The 21,656-nt window shown below is 27.3% G+C and overlaps 1 protein-coding gene across 1 annotated transcript; it reads left to right on the top strand.

Moving 5' to 3' along the window:
- Positions 1-539: 539 nt before the first annotated feature.
- LOC107170664 (actin-5-like) lies at positions 540-19,923 on the top strand. Its single transcript, XM_089217924.1, has 5 exons — positions 540-567; positions 3,345-3,460; positions 4,272-4,511; positions 14,997-15,388; positions 19,328-19,923. Exons 1-5 carry the CDS (start codon positions 540-542, stop codon positions 19,716-19,718), a joined length of 1,167 nt encoding a protein of 388 aa, XP_089074050.1. The 3' UTR covers positions 19,719-19,923.
- The last annotated feature ends 1,733 nt before the right edge of the window (positions 19,924-21,656 follow it).

The following is a 21,656-nucleotide window of genomic DNA, read 5'->3' as shown; positions in this document are numbered from 1 at the left end:
AATGCTAATATTAGAATTTACTAAATACCATTAATTATCAAAATATTTTAACCCATGTTAAACTATTTATAGCAGGCATATACAATTTATTAATTTTGATTTTTTTTTTTTTTTTTTTAAATGAATGTCCTTGAAAATATTTTAGCACGGTCAAAAACTTGAGTTTAATATTTTAAATCAAAGTTACTCATAAGTTTTTGTAGATGAACATTAGAGTGAAAATTAAACGCAATTTTACAATTACGTTATTTTAAATTATTATGATATTAATATATTATAGGTTGCAGACAAAAAGTATAGTTTATTCCTCCGTATAGGAATACTTCGGTTTAAGGTTTATGGTAGAATCTATAAACTACTGAACAATTTTGTTTTTGGAAATAATATGTTTTGCATAGAAACACCTCACACATAAAGATAAACAATGTATGCTGAATTACATTTAATTTTAATTTTCACAGTGTTCATTTGTAAGCTTGGTAATTTCTATTTGTAGGCACTTAAAAATATATATTTAAAGTATGATAGGTACTGAAACCATGACGAACGTCTCTGTCGATCTTCCAAGTAAGTGGTTTTCAAACAACGTGTCTTGTATTTGAACAAACTATTCTTAGGTGTAATATCATCCACATATATAATAGGTATAATAAGATCACCAGAAAATGTGCCGAGAAAAGCATTAGACATTTGTATTGCTCCGCACTTAACTTAGGTACGGATATAGGTAGTGAAGTAGTAATTTTTTTTAAATCTGAAACAAATTCTGAAATAAAAAATGATGTTATTATTCTGAAAAGTATGTATATCTCGTATTTAAAATCAATATTGTATTTACAGAATAAAATGCAATTAATCCTTTTATAAATACGTGTCTAATGTATTAATTACTATAAAATAGATTTTATTAAATATATATATATATATATTGTGTTAGGATGTTTCAAAAATTTACCCGCACAGCTAAAAGTTGAGTCATATTTTTAATCACACCTTGGTAATATCAAATAATTAGAAAACATTTGAAACTATTATATAGTGTATACCTATATAATGAATTTCTAGAACTGGACAAGTTAATTAATTTTATTAACTCGTTAAGTTAATTTATTATAGAAAAATTAAAAATTGTTCAATTTTCTTTTATTAACTTCTAAAATTTACAAGTTAATTAGAAAAAAATATATCTTATCTAGGTAAAAAATTAGTTTCTCTTTCATATAAAATTGAGTTCTTACTATAATACAGACCTTGCAAATTAAAATTCTTTATTGTAATTTAATTATTGTTGCATGTACTTTCATACACTAGTATTCTAATCAATAATGAAATCCTACAAAATTATTATATTGATGTATTTTGTTTACCTAATATTCTATAACTTTTTTTGCACTAATGATAATACTTATATAATATGTATACTATATATTTTTACTGTAAATTATATTCATTTGAAGTTAGATTTCTTCAACAATTAACATAAAAATCAGTTCAGTTGATTTTTAAGGTCAAAAAATATTTTATAAATTTGAAAATATTTGATAGAATTTATAAATAATTGTTTAAAGTGTTTGTATTAATTGTACTAAAATCGAAAGTTAAACTATTGTGTATTCCTTTCAGTTCCATAGAATGTTTAAAAAAAATTAATATTGGTAATTTTTCAAATTCATTATTTTTGCATTGATATTATAAAGCAAAATGTTTGGTTTTTTTAGAACATTTTAAATATTTTTATGACATATAAAAATCTGAGTATTACTTAGGTATCACCCCATTCACAGTAAAAATTATACACTTATACCTTATTTATCCGTTTCACAAATTTTGAATACATTTTTATTCATAATTTATATACTTGCCTACGTTAATTCGATTAGTATTATGAAATCCAGAAACAGCGCGAAACATTCGACATCGACATTACATCACATTATTTTGGTATATGCATGCTTACCATATAATATAATATAACATTATAAACAGTGGCCATAATTGAACATCTACATTTATCTCGGGACGGAACTCGGATGCAGCCTATTTTATAGTACCTAATGTATTTTGTCAGTTCACTATTTGTTTTCTTTCTCTAATCCACTCGCAACATATTGAAAAAGCTAACTCACGCATAATCGTTTTTTTTTTTTTAAACTTTTTCATGTTATGTGAACCCTAAGGGCTAAGAATAAAATTAAGTTTTCTTACAATAGAGAATAATAATTAAATACTATTTCCGACTTTCCGAAGGTTTGACAAATAATTTCATTCAAATATTATATAAGAAAAAATAAATGAATGTTTTGATTCTATGATTGTATTTTGTATTATATGAGACTGTGTTGCAAAAGTGTAAATCGCGATCGTGGTTGACAAAAGCTGTGATAATTCAGAATGTTATTGTTACTATTATTGTCATTGTTATTACTTTATTAGCATGATTGCTGCAATGCTGCCCCGATTGTGTCACTGTTGTTGTTAGGTATTAGTATAATAATAGATCCCATCATGCTTCAGTATTTCCATGACTCCGCGGTCCGGGGAGTTTGGTTTTCGTCAGCACATTCAAAGTCGATAAACCCATCACCGCCGGCTAGGCCCCTGGCACGAGTGTGAATCGTAATTTTTGATTGTACACCCGAAAATTATGTTGGTTGAGACACATGCTTCGGAATGTCATTTCCACAAATCAGTAGTCTAGCGAGCTCAGTCTTCGTCGGTACATTCAATATACCTATCTAAAAACCCATCTCCGCCACCTAAGCCTGATACCCGATACGAATAATAACCATTGGCCAGCCTAAGAGTGAATTGTAATTTATAGTTCAAAGCAATGTTGGACAATGGTCCAATAAGAGCAAAAGACCTTCTATTTTATTTATTTTTTATGTCGATTAGCATGGCAATTAAATCGTTGTTGGGCATTTAGACCGTTAAGTGAAGGAAAAAACAATATATTTACAGTAGTACGATTTAATTTTTTTTTTAATATCTGAGTTTATTCGCTTGTCTTGTCAGTGTTTTGTAAGACATCCTTTTTTTCTTATTATTTCATAGCAAACTTTTTACGTAATAAGAAGATAAATATAGTATATTAATTTACTTGCAAATACCTATAATAATTTTTTAGTTATATATTTTTTTTAACAACACTATTATACATTTAAAGTAAATTTGAAAAAAAAAATTTAGTTTTATACTACTTATAACTCATGAATAATATTTGATGTATCCAATTATTAATGTAATTTTTCATTGATTTAAGTATAATATATATTTAAAATAATTAATTAACTCATAATAGTTGTCGACTCTTGTAGAGATTTGAATCGTCATATTTTTTCTAGCCGATAGTTCTGTAATAGTATGTGATAATGGTTCTTATTCATTGAAATTTGGTTTTGCGAGTGAACATTTACCTCAAATATTAATTCCGACTATACATGGAAAACAACGGAAAGAAGTAAGCGAACAATAGTGTTTAAATTGAAAATTTAATCAATTTCTGATTTTGATATTTTCAACTTTAGTAAAAGTGTATCTAGTTTGTGCGTTCGGGGTGGTAAAATTTATAATTCTCAGTAGTTTTCAAAAGCGACGAAAAAAATACAAAAATGAAGAAAAAATTAGAATTATTTTCCAAAATTAGTTTTCGACAAAATTGATGTCGATTTTGGGTGTAACTCTAAATGTTTACTGAATGTTTATATTATAACTTTCTATGCACTATGAAATTTTCTAAATATTTTGGCTCATAGTAAGCTATTTATATACTATTTTCATTTATTATTAGTTTTTTTTAAAATTAATTTCAATAAAAAATTTTTTGCTCGGTCAAAGAACTTGACAATTTAATACAAGGTTCATCGTAAGCTTTTCTTAGAAAAAATGAAAAAAAAAAAATGAGAATAAATCCACTGTAATTTTGTCGAAATTAAAAATTTATACGTTCATAACAAAAATATATAATCGAATGATACTATAGGAATTAAAGATTTACACTCATTATGAAGTACAACAAATCTCACGATTTTGAAAATATAGTATTTATTTATGTTTAGAAAGAATAATTGTATTATTCAAAAAAAAGGGAGTGAGCATGCTTGGTGAATCATCCTGCATATTATAATAAATCTTAAATACATTATATTAAAATAATAAATTACCTACTACAATACATTAATTATTCGAATCATATTAAAAATTAATTCTTAATACATTAAATGTTCGAAGGTTTGTATAATATTATCAGCTTATATCAGTTACGTTAATAGCTTGCCATGCTGGGATCTTCGCAGAGGTCCATCTATGGTGGTCAGTTTTGTTATGATAACCAAGGTATTTTGGAAACCAGTGGACCAATTGAGAATTGCCTCATTACTGATTGGGATGCTATGGAAGACATTTGGTTTCATATGTTCTACGAACATTTGTTGATACCACCGGAAAATTATGCAATTCTACTCACCGAGCCGGTTCACAATCCAATTCATAGTCGTGAAAAACTCTTTGAGGTCAATATTATATTATTATTAAAATAATAAAATATTTTGTTATACCTAAGACGACATTAAATTAAGAAACGACACTATGACATCAGTGCAGGGCCGGGCTGCGTATTTCCGAACCCTAACTGAGCTGGGGCACTAGTACCCGAATCCGGTTAGGCTCCGTAGTGCGCGTCTTCACTACGTTCCCTAACTGATTTAGGGCACACTATTAAATATTCGTGTAAAAGCATAGTTTTGTACCTATATTAATTATATTAATATTTACATAATAATACATTAAATTACGAACCATACAATATTGTTGTCATAATATACATATATATGGGAAACTTAGTGTTTAATTTTTTATCCTTAGATATAAACACAAAAAATTTATGATTTTTCAACTTCAAAATTACTTGCAAATTTTGGCGATTTTGACATATTTCGTAAAAATTTTAACTATTAACGCTTATAAAAAAAATTGTGACTAACAATTTTTGATTTTTTTTAACTACAATAAGAACAACTCATAAGGAACCTTATATTAAATTTTCAAGTTTTTTTGGCCATTCAAAATTTTCTTATTCACATTCCAAAAAAAAATTCTCAGAAAAATCGAAAATTTCAGTGGTCTATAAATAACTAAAAAAAAATCGAAATATTTTTAAAAGGTAACTGTATATAGATAACACTAATATAAACATTTGGTGAAAATTTCAAGTATTTACAGTGATTAGTTGTTTTTTAGTTACAACCATATAAAAAAATCGATTTGGTCGAAAACTGGTTTTGCGTAAAAATTCCCGTTTTTCCGTCACTTTTTTTTTGTTTTTCTCGATTTTTTTTAAAACTGTAGGAAATTGTTTAATTTTGACATCTATAATGCACCAAGGATATTCACTTTGTCATCGGAAACCACCCCCGAAGTTTGAAATTGAAGCATTATTTCGACTAGTTATGCTGTACACAGACACACAAAAAAAAACACACATCATTGTCAAATCAATATCACTCCGTTCAGAATCTAAAATAATAAAAACACACAACATTGTAAAATCATCACATTCCTCGCTCAGCTCAGAATCTAATACTTAGAAAAAATTGTTAAAACCTAACACTATAGATAATATTATTATATAATAACAATAATGTTGACCTCCAAGTATCATGTAAACTTGTCTCTCAGTAGGATTACATTGAGCATTCGCTAATATTTTTACAACATCCATACTTTCTTCAGCTGTTATCAATTGTACCTCGTGCATTTTTTTTCGTTCCCGCTGGCGTCATTCCTATACATTATTATACCTTTTTATAGTTTTATTTTTAATTTATCAATGATAATAATTAATAACATATCATGCTATATTATGCTATATTACCTTCTGAAAAGTATTGTTTAAAATTATTTTGAACACTTTTTGAAACACGAAGGAAACTATATGCCTCAGCGACATGAATTCTGTGAGTATGTTCAAAAGTTATCTATAAAATAAATTATGTAAATTATGTATTTTAATTATGTACAAACGATTTGAATTTTTCATAACAACAAGATTTCTATTTATGAATCAAAAATAAATTAATAATTTAAATTGTAAAGTATTATATAATTTTTATTTTAAATAATCTAAAAAATTTAAACATTTTGAAACAACGTTTTTTTTTATTGAAATATAGCAATATTTTAAACTATATTTTATTAATTGCTATAGATTACATGCGCAGGTATTTACATGTACATTAGAATTCAATCCTTTCTTCATATGAGTATCTCTTAAATTTTTTTTCGTCTTCTTTCGAATAAGAATATCAATATCAGCTGTACAATTTTTGTTGCATACTCGTGTTGCATTGGATTCTGCCTGTGTAGTTTTATTCTTCACGGAATGTTGACAGACGTATTTCTTATGGTATTCAAATTTTTTGTAATTTGGATGAGTTTTGTATACAATCCAATTCGTTTTCATGTGTTCAGAATATTTACGAACCCAATTGTCACAATTAGTACTGTACGAATTATTATCGTCGGAATTAATTTTCGTTTTTAAAACTACTTTATAGCTTTCATTGCTAGTGATGAATTCAATATTTTCAATAAAAACACTTTTATCGATTGCATTGAAAACTGATTTGATGTACTCCATTATAAATATTACAAACTATAACTCCAAACAATTTATAAACGGTAAATGTGTTACAATTTATGGAATATGGCACCGCACACTGGACACAGCTAATATTCGATTATAAAAGATAATTGTATATTTGTATGACACTTAAAGATAGCTTGGGTGGGAAAAGTTTATCGATAAGACTGACAGTATACCTACGTACTTTATATGTTGGAAATCAGTATCATTAAAGTCTAAAAATAGGTACTAATCTAGATAGCATTATTAATGATAATAAATGTAACTCCAAATCGCTCTGACTTACTAACATAAAATGTAAATAAATAACAATATTACTTACCTACCCAAATTATATGGAGTATAAATAAATGTATTAGTTGAATTATTTATTATACTTACTTCTTTATTAGCATTAAACTACTAAAGCTTAAAAATACTAAGTTAGGTACAAAAAAAATGTGTACTAACGACATATATTGTATTAGTTATAACTTTTATATAATTATAGTATGTGTGTTGTGAATATAGTTTATATCTCGTATAGGTACTTATAATTACTAATGTATGTACAAGCCTAATATTTTAAGTTGTATATAGCATATATATGTATATTATGACAACAATATTGTATGGTTCGTAATTGAATGTATTATTATGTAAATATAATTAATATAGGTACAAAACTATTCTTTTACACGAATATTTAAAGTGTGCCCTAAATCAGTTAGGGAACGTAGTGAAGACGCGCACTACGGAGTCTAACCGGATTCGGGCACTAGTGCCCCAGCTCAGTTAGGGTTCGGAAATACGCGGCCGGGCTGACCCATTGCGACGCTTCTGACAAAACAACAATTTGCGCCTCCCCCCCCCCACTAAAAAAAACAAATGTTAATTAATCCATTTATATTCTATGATCATAATCAATGTTTAATTGAAAGCTCAAGTTTATTATTTTAATAGTTAGGATAACAAAATGTTAAGAATGTTATTCAAATTCATAATAAAAATAATAATAACAAAATTAATTTATATTTATATTACCTATCTACTTTGGTATGACTAAATGACAAATTATAAAATACAGTACAATATAACCTAGATTTATATAAAAAAAAATGTAAAATAAAATAAAATTAATACTGCAAATTAAGTATAATTTAATATAACATACATAATTAAAAAATATTGACTTTTCTGGCTTTTTTGGAAGCAAATTCTTCGATAATTGAAGTGTAGTCCATCTTAGATGCAATTTCTTGTTCAATTAAAAGTATAGCTAAATTTGATAGACGTTCTTGACCCATGGTGGAACGGAGACAGTGGCGGATTGTGCCACCGGGAGGCCGGGAAGTTTCCCGGTGGGCCGGAGCCGGTCATAGCTAACGAGCCTATCATCCTAAAACAGATTTTATAATTTATTTATACTAAAATATTATGTTCTCTTTTATTTAAAAAAATATTATTTTTTGATAAAAATATTTTTATTATCTACATGACATTTTGTGCATCATACTATGTTAACTATAAGTTATAATATTATGTGTAATGCGTTAGTACATATATTATTATCTATAAATAAAAACTATACTAGCTAATTTGTATGATAAACCCGGTATTATCTCAGTAACCGAAATACAAACAATCAATCAAAATGCAGATATCAAGCGTACGACCACGGTTGTATTCATACTGTACACATAAATATAAATTTATATGTCTATGCTTGTATTGTAGTGTGCGCGCGATTTAGCATGCGGCCGTTATGATAACATTGATCAAAGTTGACATTAATATTTTTGTTTAAATAGATTTTGGCATCGATTAAAAATCTAGACGCACGAAGAAGTGTTGTTTTATAATTTGGTGACTGGTGTAATGTGTTAACGTTTTTTTTAAAGTGTTTTTTGTTAGAGTAATCAATGTCGGAAAATAAACGTAAAGGCGGAGCCCAAAAAACTAGGGAAAAAAATAAAAAACTTTTATTTTCACAAGCGAACAAATGTAGACCAATCTCGGAATTATTTTCAATCCCACCAATTCAAAAAGTGAGTATCTATAGGCTATAATTAAAGAACAACAAAACAGACAACAACAACATTGTTGTACCTAACAATTTATAATGTTATGTTTTATTTTTTTGTTCAATACAAAATGATAAATCATTGCATCTGTATTAAAATAGGTACCTACCTAATAATTTATAAATAAGAATACTGATTATTTACTGAATTATTTTAATTGTTTTAGGATAATAATTGTACTACTACTAGTAATACTACAATTTCTAATGCTGTCAATGATTGCAGTAGTGATGATACTTTCTTAAATACTGTTGATGTGGTAAGATTACAATTTAATTAACAAACTTATTAGTTTAAAAATTTATTAGAACATAGGTAATTCTTTACATTTTTATAAATGGTTTAGAGTAATCAAATATTAAGTAATAATTCAAATTCTGATGAAGTTGTCAATTGCAAAGATGTTAATAATACATTAAATATACTAGAAAAGGTAAAATTAAAATTTAATTCTTAAATAAATATCTATAAATAAATAAATCATAATGCTTTTAAAAAATATTTCTTTTATGTCTATATTGTAACATAATAATTGCTAAACGTGCTTGCAAACTAAATATATTTTTGTGTATTAAATTATGTGTAGGAGAATGTTATGAAAGTTTGTGCTTTGGTTAATGCTGATGTTGATGATGACAAAGATATTGTTATGGTTGAAGATGATATTATTATGGTTGAAGATGTTGACAACAATAATTTGTTAGATAATAATTTTACTTTAAATTATTTTCAAAAACCTATGCTGTCTAGTATCAATGATTTTTTTAAGTATCATCCAAAACAACCTCATGTTGAAAAACTGTTTAAATCATCTAAAGCTTATTTTAGAAGCAATAGTATTAAACGCCAGTGGCTAAGTTTTGATAATCAATCAAAAAGCTTGTTTTGTAGTGTATGCTTAGCTTTTTCTTCAGAACCTAATCTATTCACTAAAGGCTTATCTGTTAAAGTTAGAAGCATTTATGCTTATGAATGTGGAAAAAAGTATATTACATAGTATAGACTCAGAAGAAATTATTGACATTATAAAAAATAGTAGTGATTTCTTAAATAAAAAACTATCATATTAATTATTAAGTTTTGGCCAAGTTCTACCTTATTCAATTTTTTAATTTGTATGATATGCAGGCGTGCTTCCACTGTTTATCACAATTGTTCATAATGTCATATGTTGAATAATATACCTATACAATACATCACTTGAATAATGAATATGATATAATTAATTGATATATTATATATATTATGTAATACATATATATTAATAATACTTTTATGGTTTATGTAAGTAATAAATTAGGAATATTAAATAATTTATTTAACCAAACTAAAATTATTATTATGTATTACCTATTATAATTTTACAACATTTTCAATAAATTTTTTGTATTTATGGAGTTTTGGGCCGGTGAAACGAAATTCTCCCGGGCTGGTTAAAATTCAGAATCCGCCGCTGAACGGAGATAGTTTTTTATAAGTTTTAATTTGCTAAAACTTACTAAAGCAAGAAGCTGTAGTAACGGACATTGTTAAAAAAATTCTTAATGCTACTTCCAAATTTGAGTATACATCTTGTAGAGAATGTTGATGTATGAATTTTAAAAAGTTATAAGAGGTTACAGTTTTAAATTATGATATTAATGTAGAAGCTTGAAACTTGAAACTTTGAACTTCAGTAAATAACTCAACACCATTTAAATCAACACTGTATATTGTATAACAACGCTACATCATTAGACCATTTTTTGATATCATCAATTTCCATAGACGATAAATTTCGACCATACAAAAATGAAAAATTTGAAGATATATTAGACAGTTTTTCAAATCTCCATTTTAGACTTGTAATAATAGAATCTAAAGATTGATAGCATTGTAGCTTCACAATAGTTTCACTTGTTTCACTAGTTTCTCTTTCATTTAACTCTAAGTCATTTATTTTGCGATTTATTTTTCTGGTAGTTGGAAAATCAGTGGATATGTTTATTAAAAGTGCATTTTTTTTTAGCTTCATTCAATGCATTTTCAAAACCACTGTCTCGTATATTTTGAATGCCACGTCAATAGATTGGTTTTGATTTTGTAAAGATAAATTTACTATGTCAATCTGCCCTAGTATAGAATCCCAAAAATTAAATAGGCATAAAAACTTGACATTTATTTGTTTTAGAATATGTTGAGCAGATGTTGATGTGTTTTTATTAAAATCTTTCGAGTTTGTCGCCATAAGATTTAGTCATGTAAAACATGTTTAAAATTTAATTTTAGGGCATTCATGGCTTGTTTTTTTGTACTTCAACGTGTGTCACAATGAGATTTTAAAGTAATTTTCATAGTTTTCATTAAGAGTTCCCATCTACTTGTCGAGCCAGAAAAAAATGATTATATGTTTTGAATTAAGCCAAAATGTGTTATTATCATGGGTGAAACTTCTGCAGCATGAACACCTATTAGGTTCAGACTATGAGCTGAGCATGGTAAAAATGTTGCTAGTTCATTTACATGTAAAATAGGTATGTGATATGATTTGTTTGCACTGTCCTCTACAATCCATTATATAAAGTCCATTATTTCTTATAGTATTTAATATTTCATTAGAAAGCCCTAATCCTGATTTTTCGTTAGTACATATAAAATCAATAAATGATTCTTTAATAATAATTTCTCCATTAGAAATTTTGACATACCTGATTGTTTGTGACATTTGTTCCTGGTGAGATTTATCGGGAGTACAATCGAAAAGAATTAAGAAGTATTTGTATTTTTTTATTTGTTTAAGTATAGTTTGTCTTACTTGTTGGCCTATTATACAGATTATTTCATTTTGAATTTTATGAGAAAAATAACTACTAGTTGGTTTATTACTATCTGTAAAGTTTTTTTATGTGAACTAATAAGATAGGGTTGTATGACTTATTAGTTTATTACTTCCATTAGGCTTAAAAAAATACCACAATTTTTTTTCTCCTATTTTGTCTGATGAACCTCTTAAGGCCAGATTATTTTTAGCACAAAATAAAATTCCGTCAACGATAACTTTAAGAAAACCATTTTTTTTTTTCATTTTTGATAGAATTTTTAAGCTCATAGTCAATTGTTTTACTGTCCCTTAATCTTTTTTCTAACTCCTTCCAGTCCAAAAGATTTTGTGTATGATTCTTACTATTCTCATGCTCAGAAACAGAAGGATTTAAATGTTTCTAATCTTGAAATCCATTAGTAGAAAACACGGATATCCTGAAGTCATTATTTGAAAAAAAGGAGATATGCAAAACAAAAAATGGCTTTTTTTGATGTACCTACTGTATAGTATTTTATAGTTAGCCATTGTCTTCGAACTTTTTCTCCGTTATTTAAAATTTTTTTAAAACCATTTACTGTCAAAATATCTGCCATCATCATTTACTGGAAAATAATTATTTTGATTCATAAGATATGGTACTCTTTCGACAATGAAATCTCTAAATCTAGAAGTCATAGTCGGCCAACATCCAGGATCATTAAAATGTATGTCAAATTCATTATTTTCTTGGTTAGTTATAAGTTCATTATTATCATTATTCTGTGTTCTATTTTCAGTTAAATTAAAACAATCATCAATTACACTTTCAATTTCAATACTTTTCAAATTATCATTCAAATGTTCGTCTTTTTCACCATTGTGAATTAATAAACTAGTTGACGGTGCATTGTTTTTTTTTCAGTATTTTTATTTATCCAGCTACTTAACATTATAGATGATTTAATATTATTTTTCTCTCTTTCTTGCCTTTTTTCTCAAACTAAGCCCCAGAAGGTTTTTTTTGTGGGTGGCATATTTAATAGGTTACCTAATGTTAAAAAAATAATAAAATAATAAAATCAGTTAATACGACAATAACTCAACTAATAAAATTAGATAATTAAATACTTTGTCAGTTTTATATTTTTTTATTTAAACTCAATAACTTAACTATTTATTTGTAATGTTATATATTTTTTTTACTAATTAAATCAATAAAATGTGTAATTACATTATTTATGTTCTTAAATTTAAAGTATACAAATTTGTGCAATTTCGCATGAATAAAAATAAAATAATAAAATCTTACAAGAAAAATGATCAATTATTATACCTACTAAAAAATTTTCTTAATGTTCAACAATTATATTCTACTAGGTATTAAAATATTTACCTTTTTCTATTTTATACTTCACTGCTTCAGAGCGTAGATTTAGTATAACATTTTTAATTATTTAGTATAATATTAATTATTCTATTCTGTGGTATAACTCACTCAATCGACTGTCGATATTAAAATAACCGAATAATCGTAATCGTATTATAATAAAACGATGTTTTATGTTACAGTGTGTGTGCGTATTGTGTATTGTTGTGTATAGTTTATTTTAGTCTTTGATAAATGCGATGTTTAATCATAAAAATATTAATTTATATTTATAACACAATTATCACAATATTAATAAGCTCACAACTAACATATTTACAGATATTAACACATTAAAATATTTTGGATTGGATTAAAAAATTCCAATATAATGATATCAAATTTTGCGCCTCCATTTTTACTCGATATTTTGCACCCCTGGCAGGCGACCACCTTGCCAGGCTCTTGGCCCGGCCCTGCATTAGTGTAACGCTCCCCAGTCGGAAGATCAATTTAATTAGATGGAAGATAGACAACTCTTGATGATGAAGCCCAAATAATATTTTAAATAGAATTTCATCTAAGTCAAAATAATTAATTGTGGATAAGCGACATGAGACTGAGTGTGGTGTGGTCTTCTGGTCGTCCAGTCGTTAGTCGCCTTGATGTACGTCTGACGATCGCGTCGTCGATGAGCTCCTCTCGTAGAGAGAATCCCTAATCCTCGCTACAGTGAATATCCCTGTATATTTCATATTCATTGTCATTGTCATAAAACGAGCGCGTGTGGCTACACATTTGTGTTATAGTGCGATACCCGTTTACGCAAAACACACAATTCCTGTTTGACCTACTTTGATGAATATTCATATGAGTAGTGATATATATATATATAATGCCACATGAATTATTATTATTATTAATATAATTGTTATTACGCCGTTGCACTCCATCACTATTATTTTTGTATTATTATTATGGATTTATAGGTAAAGTCACACTACATTAGGTACACTATAAGATGATATTAAATGTACAAATAATAATAATCATAATATTTTTTTATAAGTGGGATTCCGGATTTTACAATGATCATGAAATTAACGTCGTTATATCCCATAATAATATTTATTTATGACCGATGTCATTATAGATGGTACCGACTATAGCAGTGGCGGCAAAGTCCTAAAAATTTAAAAGTGTGGACAATATTTCAATAGGTCCAATAACTTAATATCGGCAAAATTGTGTACCGTGGAGAGGAAAGTGATTAATATGAAGTGACTTTATCATACATTTTTTAAATATTTCGGGCTATAACCTTACATTAACATAAGGTTCGGTGTCACTCAGTGGCGGATTTGAGGGGGAGGGTGTGGATAACGAGGTGATTACCCCTCCCTATGACTTATTTTTTTAATTGAATTATAGTGCTTTAGCCGCTTTATGATAAAATTAATTTCAATTTATAAGTCATAACTACAATCTCAAACTTATAAAATAAATGATACAAAAAAAGGTATTTTTTTAAATATGATAATCGGAAATGTGTATTCAGTTACGTCTTTTGTTAGTACCTATCAATCTATAATACCAATTAGCCTCTTCTCAAATGATCTTCAGATCCACTACTGGCGCAATCGGCTTGTAGTGTTTACACCAATGTATTATAATTTGAAATCTCTATACTAAAAGTTTAATAATGACTTATACTTTACAGCAGGGGTGTCCAAACTTTTGTGAAGACTGGGCCACATCATATAGGTAAAAGTTGTTGTGGGCCACATATTTTTTTTAAATAATAATATATTCAAATTTAATGATTAAATTATATTCTATAATACAACAATACATTTTTACATAATTTTATTATAGCAAATAATAAGCAGAAATATTTTTACAAGTATTAATAGGTATTTAATTATAAGTACACAGAAAAATATATTTATTTATAATCAACGTGTGCATCGACCTTTACAGTTTATTTGATATTTTATAATTTTATATTCTTAAAATAAATTTGTAATTTATTATCTACAATTAATTCATGGTTTTTAAATTGAAGTGAGGACCGCGGGTTGGACACCCCTGATTTACAGTATTCGATATCCGTCTTCTCGATTAATTGTTTTACTTATGTAGATCATGTTCGAAGTGTTCAACGTGCCTAAGATGTCGTTAGTAAACAAGTCGTCACTTGCTCTGTACAGCGTCGGCAAGACCACTGGCCTGGTGGTCGATTCCGGGTACCATAGCACACAAATCGTTCCCATTTACGAAGAATTTCCGATTTCACACGCCGTACGAAGTATGCCAATCGGGGGATGGCACTTGACTCAGTTTCTCAAGGATATGATTAACGGTCGAGGTTATAGATTGACCACGGTGAAAGACTGGGAAAGAATTAAACACATAAAAGAAAAGTTTTGCTACAGTGCTGTAGACTTTGAAAAAGAACTGGCAAATTTTGGCAAGGACAAGGAACAGAGATACACGCTGCCAGATGGAATGATAGTCAACATCAATAATGAAGCGTTAGTATTTTATTACGAATTAACGACAAAATATCGTTTGACCGAAATATAGCCACTAAAATCAATTAAATTATATGACTTGAGTAGGTACAAAATAGGAAATAAATATAATATCATGTAGTAGGTGAGCATAAAATCAATATGTCAAACGTCAAAACATACCTATAATTAATATATTGTTGTTATAATATTTAGTAATTTTTTTATTTATAAAGTCTTACAAATAAATAATTATAATGATACAAATATGTATAATAATATTATTGTTAGTATATGTAAATATTAAATTAATATTTAAATTATAGTTCAAAAGATCAAAACTTAATTTACACATAATATAAGTTGTTAAGATAATACGATAAGAATAAATAAATAATGATTGTTGTTCGTCAAAATAATTAAAATATTTGAGAAATTAAAAGAGGTGTGATCAATTTTTTTCATTCATAAGAAGTCGCCACTCTTATACATTGTCTCCATCTTATAAACGTAGAACATAGTAAAAATTGTACTTGCGTGGACAACTGTTCTCCCTCAGTATTTATAATAGAATTATCAAAATTCCACAACACATAGGTAAAAACTTTATCCGTGTCATAGCGTCGTTATGTTTTGATGGCTCAAACCAATAATTTATAAAAATTAAATAAAAATAAATTTTTTTTCTAAGCACTAAGCTAATAACTTTAATTATATTTATGTTATCAAAAAAATAACGACGATATGACACATATAAAGTTCTTACCTATGCGTTGTTGAATTTTGATAATTCTACCATAAATACTGAGAGAGAACAGTTGTTTCGCGCAAGTACAGTTTTTGCTATGTTCTACCTTCTACGTTTATAAGACATTAAGACGATATTAAAATATTTACAAACAATGATAATACGTATAATAATGTATATCTACGATTTACCTACTTAATATTCAATAATTAAATTTAAAACATGGATATTTACTACACTCAAATAAAAGTAGACTTAAAAAATAACAACGTAGAATTATATAAAAATACATTCTATAATTCAGAATTTATAGCTAAAATTATAATAATATGCGTTAACGATAATATTAGATGCAAAATACAATATTACGATTATATAATGGCTTTTTTTTATCTGCGATTTAGGTACCTACCTGGTATTCATTGGTTTCATGATATTTTAGTGGCGATATTTTGGTCACGAGATACCTCACCGATATTTATTATTTATTTAATCGACATACTTTTTATTATGGGCTTAAGTTTAAAACTAAAAAAGGTAGATACCGCTTTAAGTAAGGCCCTATAGTAATTTTATGATGTTCAGTTTTAATTCAGTCATATAATATAGTTTTATATGAAGAACGATCCTGAGTGAAAACAGTCTATCAAGCTGCCTATATATTTCAATAATAATATCAATATTTTTAAATTACAACAAAAGAACTAAGGTATAGTGTTTTCTTTGATATTCAATAACAAAGAAAATTAAACTTCAAACTCTCATAAAAATTTGTTTGACTTGCCGGCAAACTTTTATTATTCTTTAAAGGTGGGAAAACTTACGAGAAATCTTGTTTTCATATTTCTAATCTTAGAAGACAATTTGTATGCATTTCTTACTAGCCATTATATGACTATATACCTAGTGTAAATGAGTCAGCACCAATCTTTAGTAGTATACGGCTAGTATAATATTATTATTTGTCACTAAAAAATAATTAATTATTTTATTTTGAACTACTATCCAAAGAGTTAATAACAAAATTATAAAATAATACTCAAAACAAATTATTCAGATACATAAATACTTAATTTGAAACGTATTTTAAATAAGTACCTATTTGACACTCAGTAAAAAAAAGATTATTTCAATAAAAATACAAATACTTCTAAAAGATATTTGTAGAAACTTTCAATTATTTGAAACCAGCTGATCTCCGTGCACTTCGTTGCCTGTTAAAAATACTGACTTTATATGATTTAAAATTGTTGGTTAATTCGTCGTTTATAACTATCTTAATTTCCAAAAAAAGTTTTTAACACAGAAATTCAAAATACAGGATTAATAGTATATTAAATCATAATATTTTATAGTATTTTTAGCTTTGCAAAGGTAAAACAATTTTTAAAATTGGTACTTAATAACAAATTGCTAATTTTTTATTTATTATTCATTCATACTAAATTGTATAACCAATCGCAACCATATAGGTAATACACAAAGATATATTTAATATTATTATTATTTCTATAAAAAATCTCAAATTAGCAATAAAAAAAGGAAGGGCAACTTATAAAAATAAAATGTTTTCATAAAATCATGGGATTGTGTATACCTTTCTGATGGTAAAAAAATTAAAAATCAGTTAAATAGTTCCAGAGATTAAATCGATCAAATGAAAAAATTTTCTTCTATATATTATATAACTCTTTTAATCCCGGTAGGGGTAGAATTTTGAAAAATCTTTTCATAGTGCGCTTCTACTTATACATTGTTTAAGGAAATTCTGTACAAAATTTCAAGTTTCTAGACCCAGTGGTTTTGGTCTAGGCGTTGATGAGTGAATAGGGATGGTATCCTATATGCATATAGATTTGTTAATAAAATATATTTTTTAACTTATAAATAAACCCAACCAGTTTTTCATGTTTTAAATTAATTTAATTTTAATAGAAAACTTAACATAGCAGTATAATTCGGTGGAACATTAAAATAAAATTGTATTTGTAAATGATTATTTGTTATTTCAATTTGATAATTGTGGCTAGAGAATAAATTGTTATGAAATGAACTTATGACACTATGTTATCTTATAATTGATAAAGATTGAAATACTATGTAAATTTAAAGTGTAACAGGACTATTTGACAGATTTTCATTATAAATATTGTTATATCTGTCAAATATTGCTGTTACACTCTGTATATATATATATATGTTCGGTCTAGGACGTTTTGGCGCCGCTGTTTGTGCGCTTACTCGGTTTGGCGCTATGCATTTTGGCTCTAGCCGTTTTGACGCTAACCTAATAGATATAGTCAAAGTATAAATATATAGTAAAAATAAATAGTTTTAAAACATTTTTACAAGGTAATATAGTCAAAATATAAATATATATTAAAATTTAAATAGTTATTAAAATAAATAATTAATTAAAAAATTATTACATTAAAAATAGGAACTCTAATGAAACAATGTTTGCAACGACTCTAAAAATAATAAAATTCTATTTTCATAATAATTAGACACTAATTTTAAAATTCCTTTATCACTATCAATGTACCTACTTCTTTATTGCTTTTTATCGTTATGCTTTATTACAGTCACAATAGATAACGTGCGATCTTTATTGTCGATTGAAATTTTTTCGTCTTGGATTATATGCCAATCATTTATATTTATAAATTATTAAAATATATACAAATTCATGTTTAGCTACAATAACTATTTTTAATGTTTTAACTATTTAATGTTTTACTATATTATATTTACCTATATTTATATTTTTACAATATCTTGTAGTCATTTTTAAAGTACATTTTTATAACTATCTATTTACTATATTTTCATTTAAAATTAATTGTAATATCTGACAAAATTATAATTTTAAATATTATATAGAAATATTAGTCGGCGCCAAAACGGCAGCGCCCAAACGTCCGTGTCTGATATATGTTATATTATATACCGTATAAAAGTATATAATAGGCTATAAATATAGGTAAGTAGGTGTAACATTCTTTTTTTAAATATTATTTGTACCTACTCGTATTTGTAATTACCCGTTTATTTTTCAATTTACATTTAAACATTAAACGTGGAAATGACAATTTAAGAAATCAATTGATAAGTTTACTATCGTAATAACATTTTATTGTTTTCTAAATATATTTTTTTAAATATTTAAAATTTATTTTATTACTTTAATATCTTCACCTCAAAATCCTTAGCATTCGATGCCCTGAAGCACTGTTCGATCCCACTTTGATCACACACATGAATACGGACATTAATGATGGCATTCACAACTTGGTACAAGCGTCGATCGGAGATTGCAACGTCAACGAGTGGAACGATTTGTACGATAACATCTTGTTGGCCGGCGGCAACACGCTGTTCTCGGGGTTTCCTGAACGATTGAAGATGATGATCGACGAGGTGTCGCCCGGCCCGGAGGCCAGGATCACCACACCACCTAATCGTGAGTATTCCACGTGGATAGGTGGCTCCGTGATGGCCTCGTCGTTATACTTTCATCGGATGTGCATCGAAAGCGCCGAATACGACGAGAAAGGCTCGAAGATAGTGCAATACAAGAACATACGAAACACACAAGAGTGACATACGGTTCGACGATTTCCATGTAAATTGTTATTATGATGGGTTAGTAAATATAATGGTTCTTCGTCGATATAATACATCACATAATACACCCATTTGTGTACCCGCGAATATCAACAACAGTCAACAGACCAGTCGTGATCAAGCATTAAGCAATATAATCATAGTCATAATTAGGGCTCGGAAGTTGTAGGAGTTGCATATTATTCGGTACACTCTCAATTTATAGCAGACCAAGCAAGAAATTCGTTCTAAACAATGATGAGTTTAAATACAAAAATTAAAAATGCATTTTTTTGCATATTTTGTCAATTTTAGAAAAAAAGTGTATATTTCTTAATTTTCATATGCTGATTATGCATATTTCTATGCTTATTTAATATTTTCTAAAAAACCTAATGTTTTCTTCTCATAATTATTGTTTTATTATTTTGCTTTTAATTATTTAGCGTGCCCTTATAGTCACCATAACGCCTAACACTATGTAAGTGTAATATTATATTTTGAATAAAATTCGTTTATGTTATTGATTTATGTAATGATGTGTGCAGTGTGCTAATATCCTTTTAATAAAATAATGAATACTGAATTTCGGTCATTTCTAGAAAAATACACCCTTTAAGATATTCCATGTGAATCTACCTTAAGAAACACCCATTTAAGTGAATGTTACGAAGAAACAATTGATAAAATTAGAAAAAATGTCTTTGGGAATAAAATTTGGGTATCTATCAATGAAAGTACAGAAATCGAAGATAGATTTATTGCGAACGTAATTGTTGTAACATTATTGGCTTATCAACCAGGGGATATATATTTATTGACGCCCGGGTTCTTGATAAGGTTAATTTTTCAACAATAGCCAAAATATTTGATGGATCAATGTTCCTTTTGTAGCTAGATGGAATCTGGCACGATGACAAACTTTTATTTAAAAGTGATGCTGCCCCGTATATGAAAAAAGCTGGTACGGCTATTAGGTAAAGCATTCTATTCAAAAATGATGCATGTCACATGTTTAACTTACGGACTGCATAGAATAGCAGAATAAATTGTGTGATAAATTAATATTGAGGGTAAAACAAGGATTTTTAAAAGAACCGTCTTGTACTACCTATATTTAAAACTGAAGCTCCTGGAAGTCCATTTCAACCGAAGTCCACACTAACACGTTGCGGGACATGGCTACAAGCAACTTCATACTACTGTAAATATTATAAAGAAATGTACAATGTTTTACAACATATAGATTCGAGCGATGTGGTTTCTATTAGAGAAGCAAAAATCATTGTAAGTGACTGTTCTATGGAAATTAACTTAACTTTCATTCATGCAAATTATAATTTTTTACCGACAACAATAACGCAACTCGAAAAACAAAAACTCTCGTTACATGAATCAATAGTGACAGTGAAATTTGTTGAAAATAAAATAGAGCATATGATTGGCAATGCAGGTATTGCAACCATACAAAGATTACAACATATTTTGGAAAAAACGTGGTTTTGATGATTTAGAAAAAATATAAAAAAATTTAACTGGTGAAGCAACGCCAATTAACATTAAATGTGAATGACTTGGAGCACTTAAATATGCATCCATAACTTCATCGGATGTTGAAAGAAGTTTTACCCGCTACAAAAATATACTGCCAGACAACCACGTTCGTTTGATATAGAAAATATCAAGAAAGTTCTGGTTGTTCAATGCAATAAATTTACAGGTATGAAAGTTACAATGATCTATATTTTCACTAAACTAAAAATAAATAAATACAATTTTTCAAATAACATAATTCTATATTTTTATTTTTAGATTGAAAAAATTACAATCTTTCAAAATCAGCCAACTACACTACTACAACTCCTTATTATTTTGTTCGCATATTTAATACCTTTTTTTTCTTGCATATTTTGTAATTGTTTTGATACATATTAA

Source organism: Diuraphis noxia, unplaced genomic scaffold, assembly GCF_037042655.1.
Source record: "Diuraphis noxia isolate RWA-SAM2 unplaced genomic scaffold, SU_Dnox_SAM2 contig0001, whole genome shotgun sequence".
NCBI classification, from domain to species: Eukaryota; Metazoa; Arthropoda; class Insecta; order Hemiptera; family Aphididae; genus Diuraphis; species Diuraphis noxia.
This window is presented reverse-complemented; position numbering and strand designations above follow the sequence as displayed.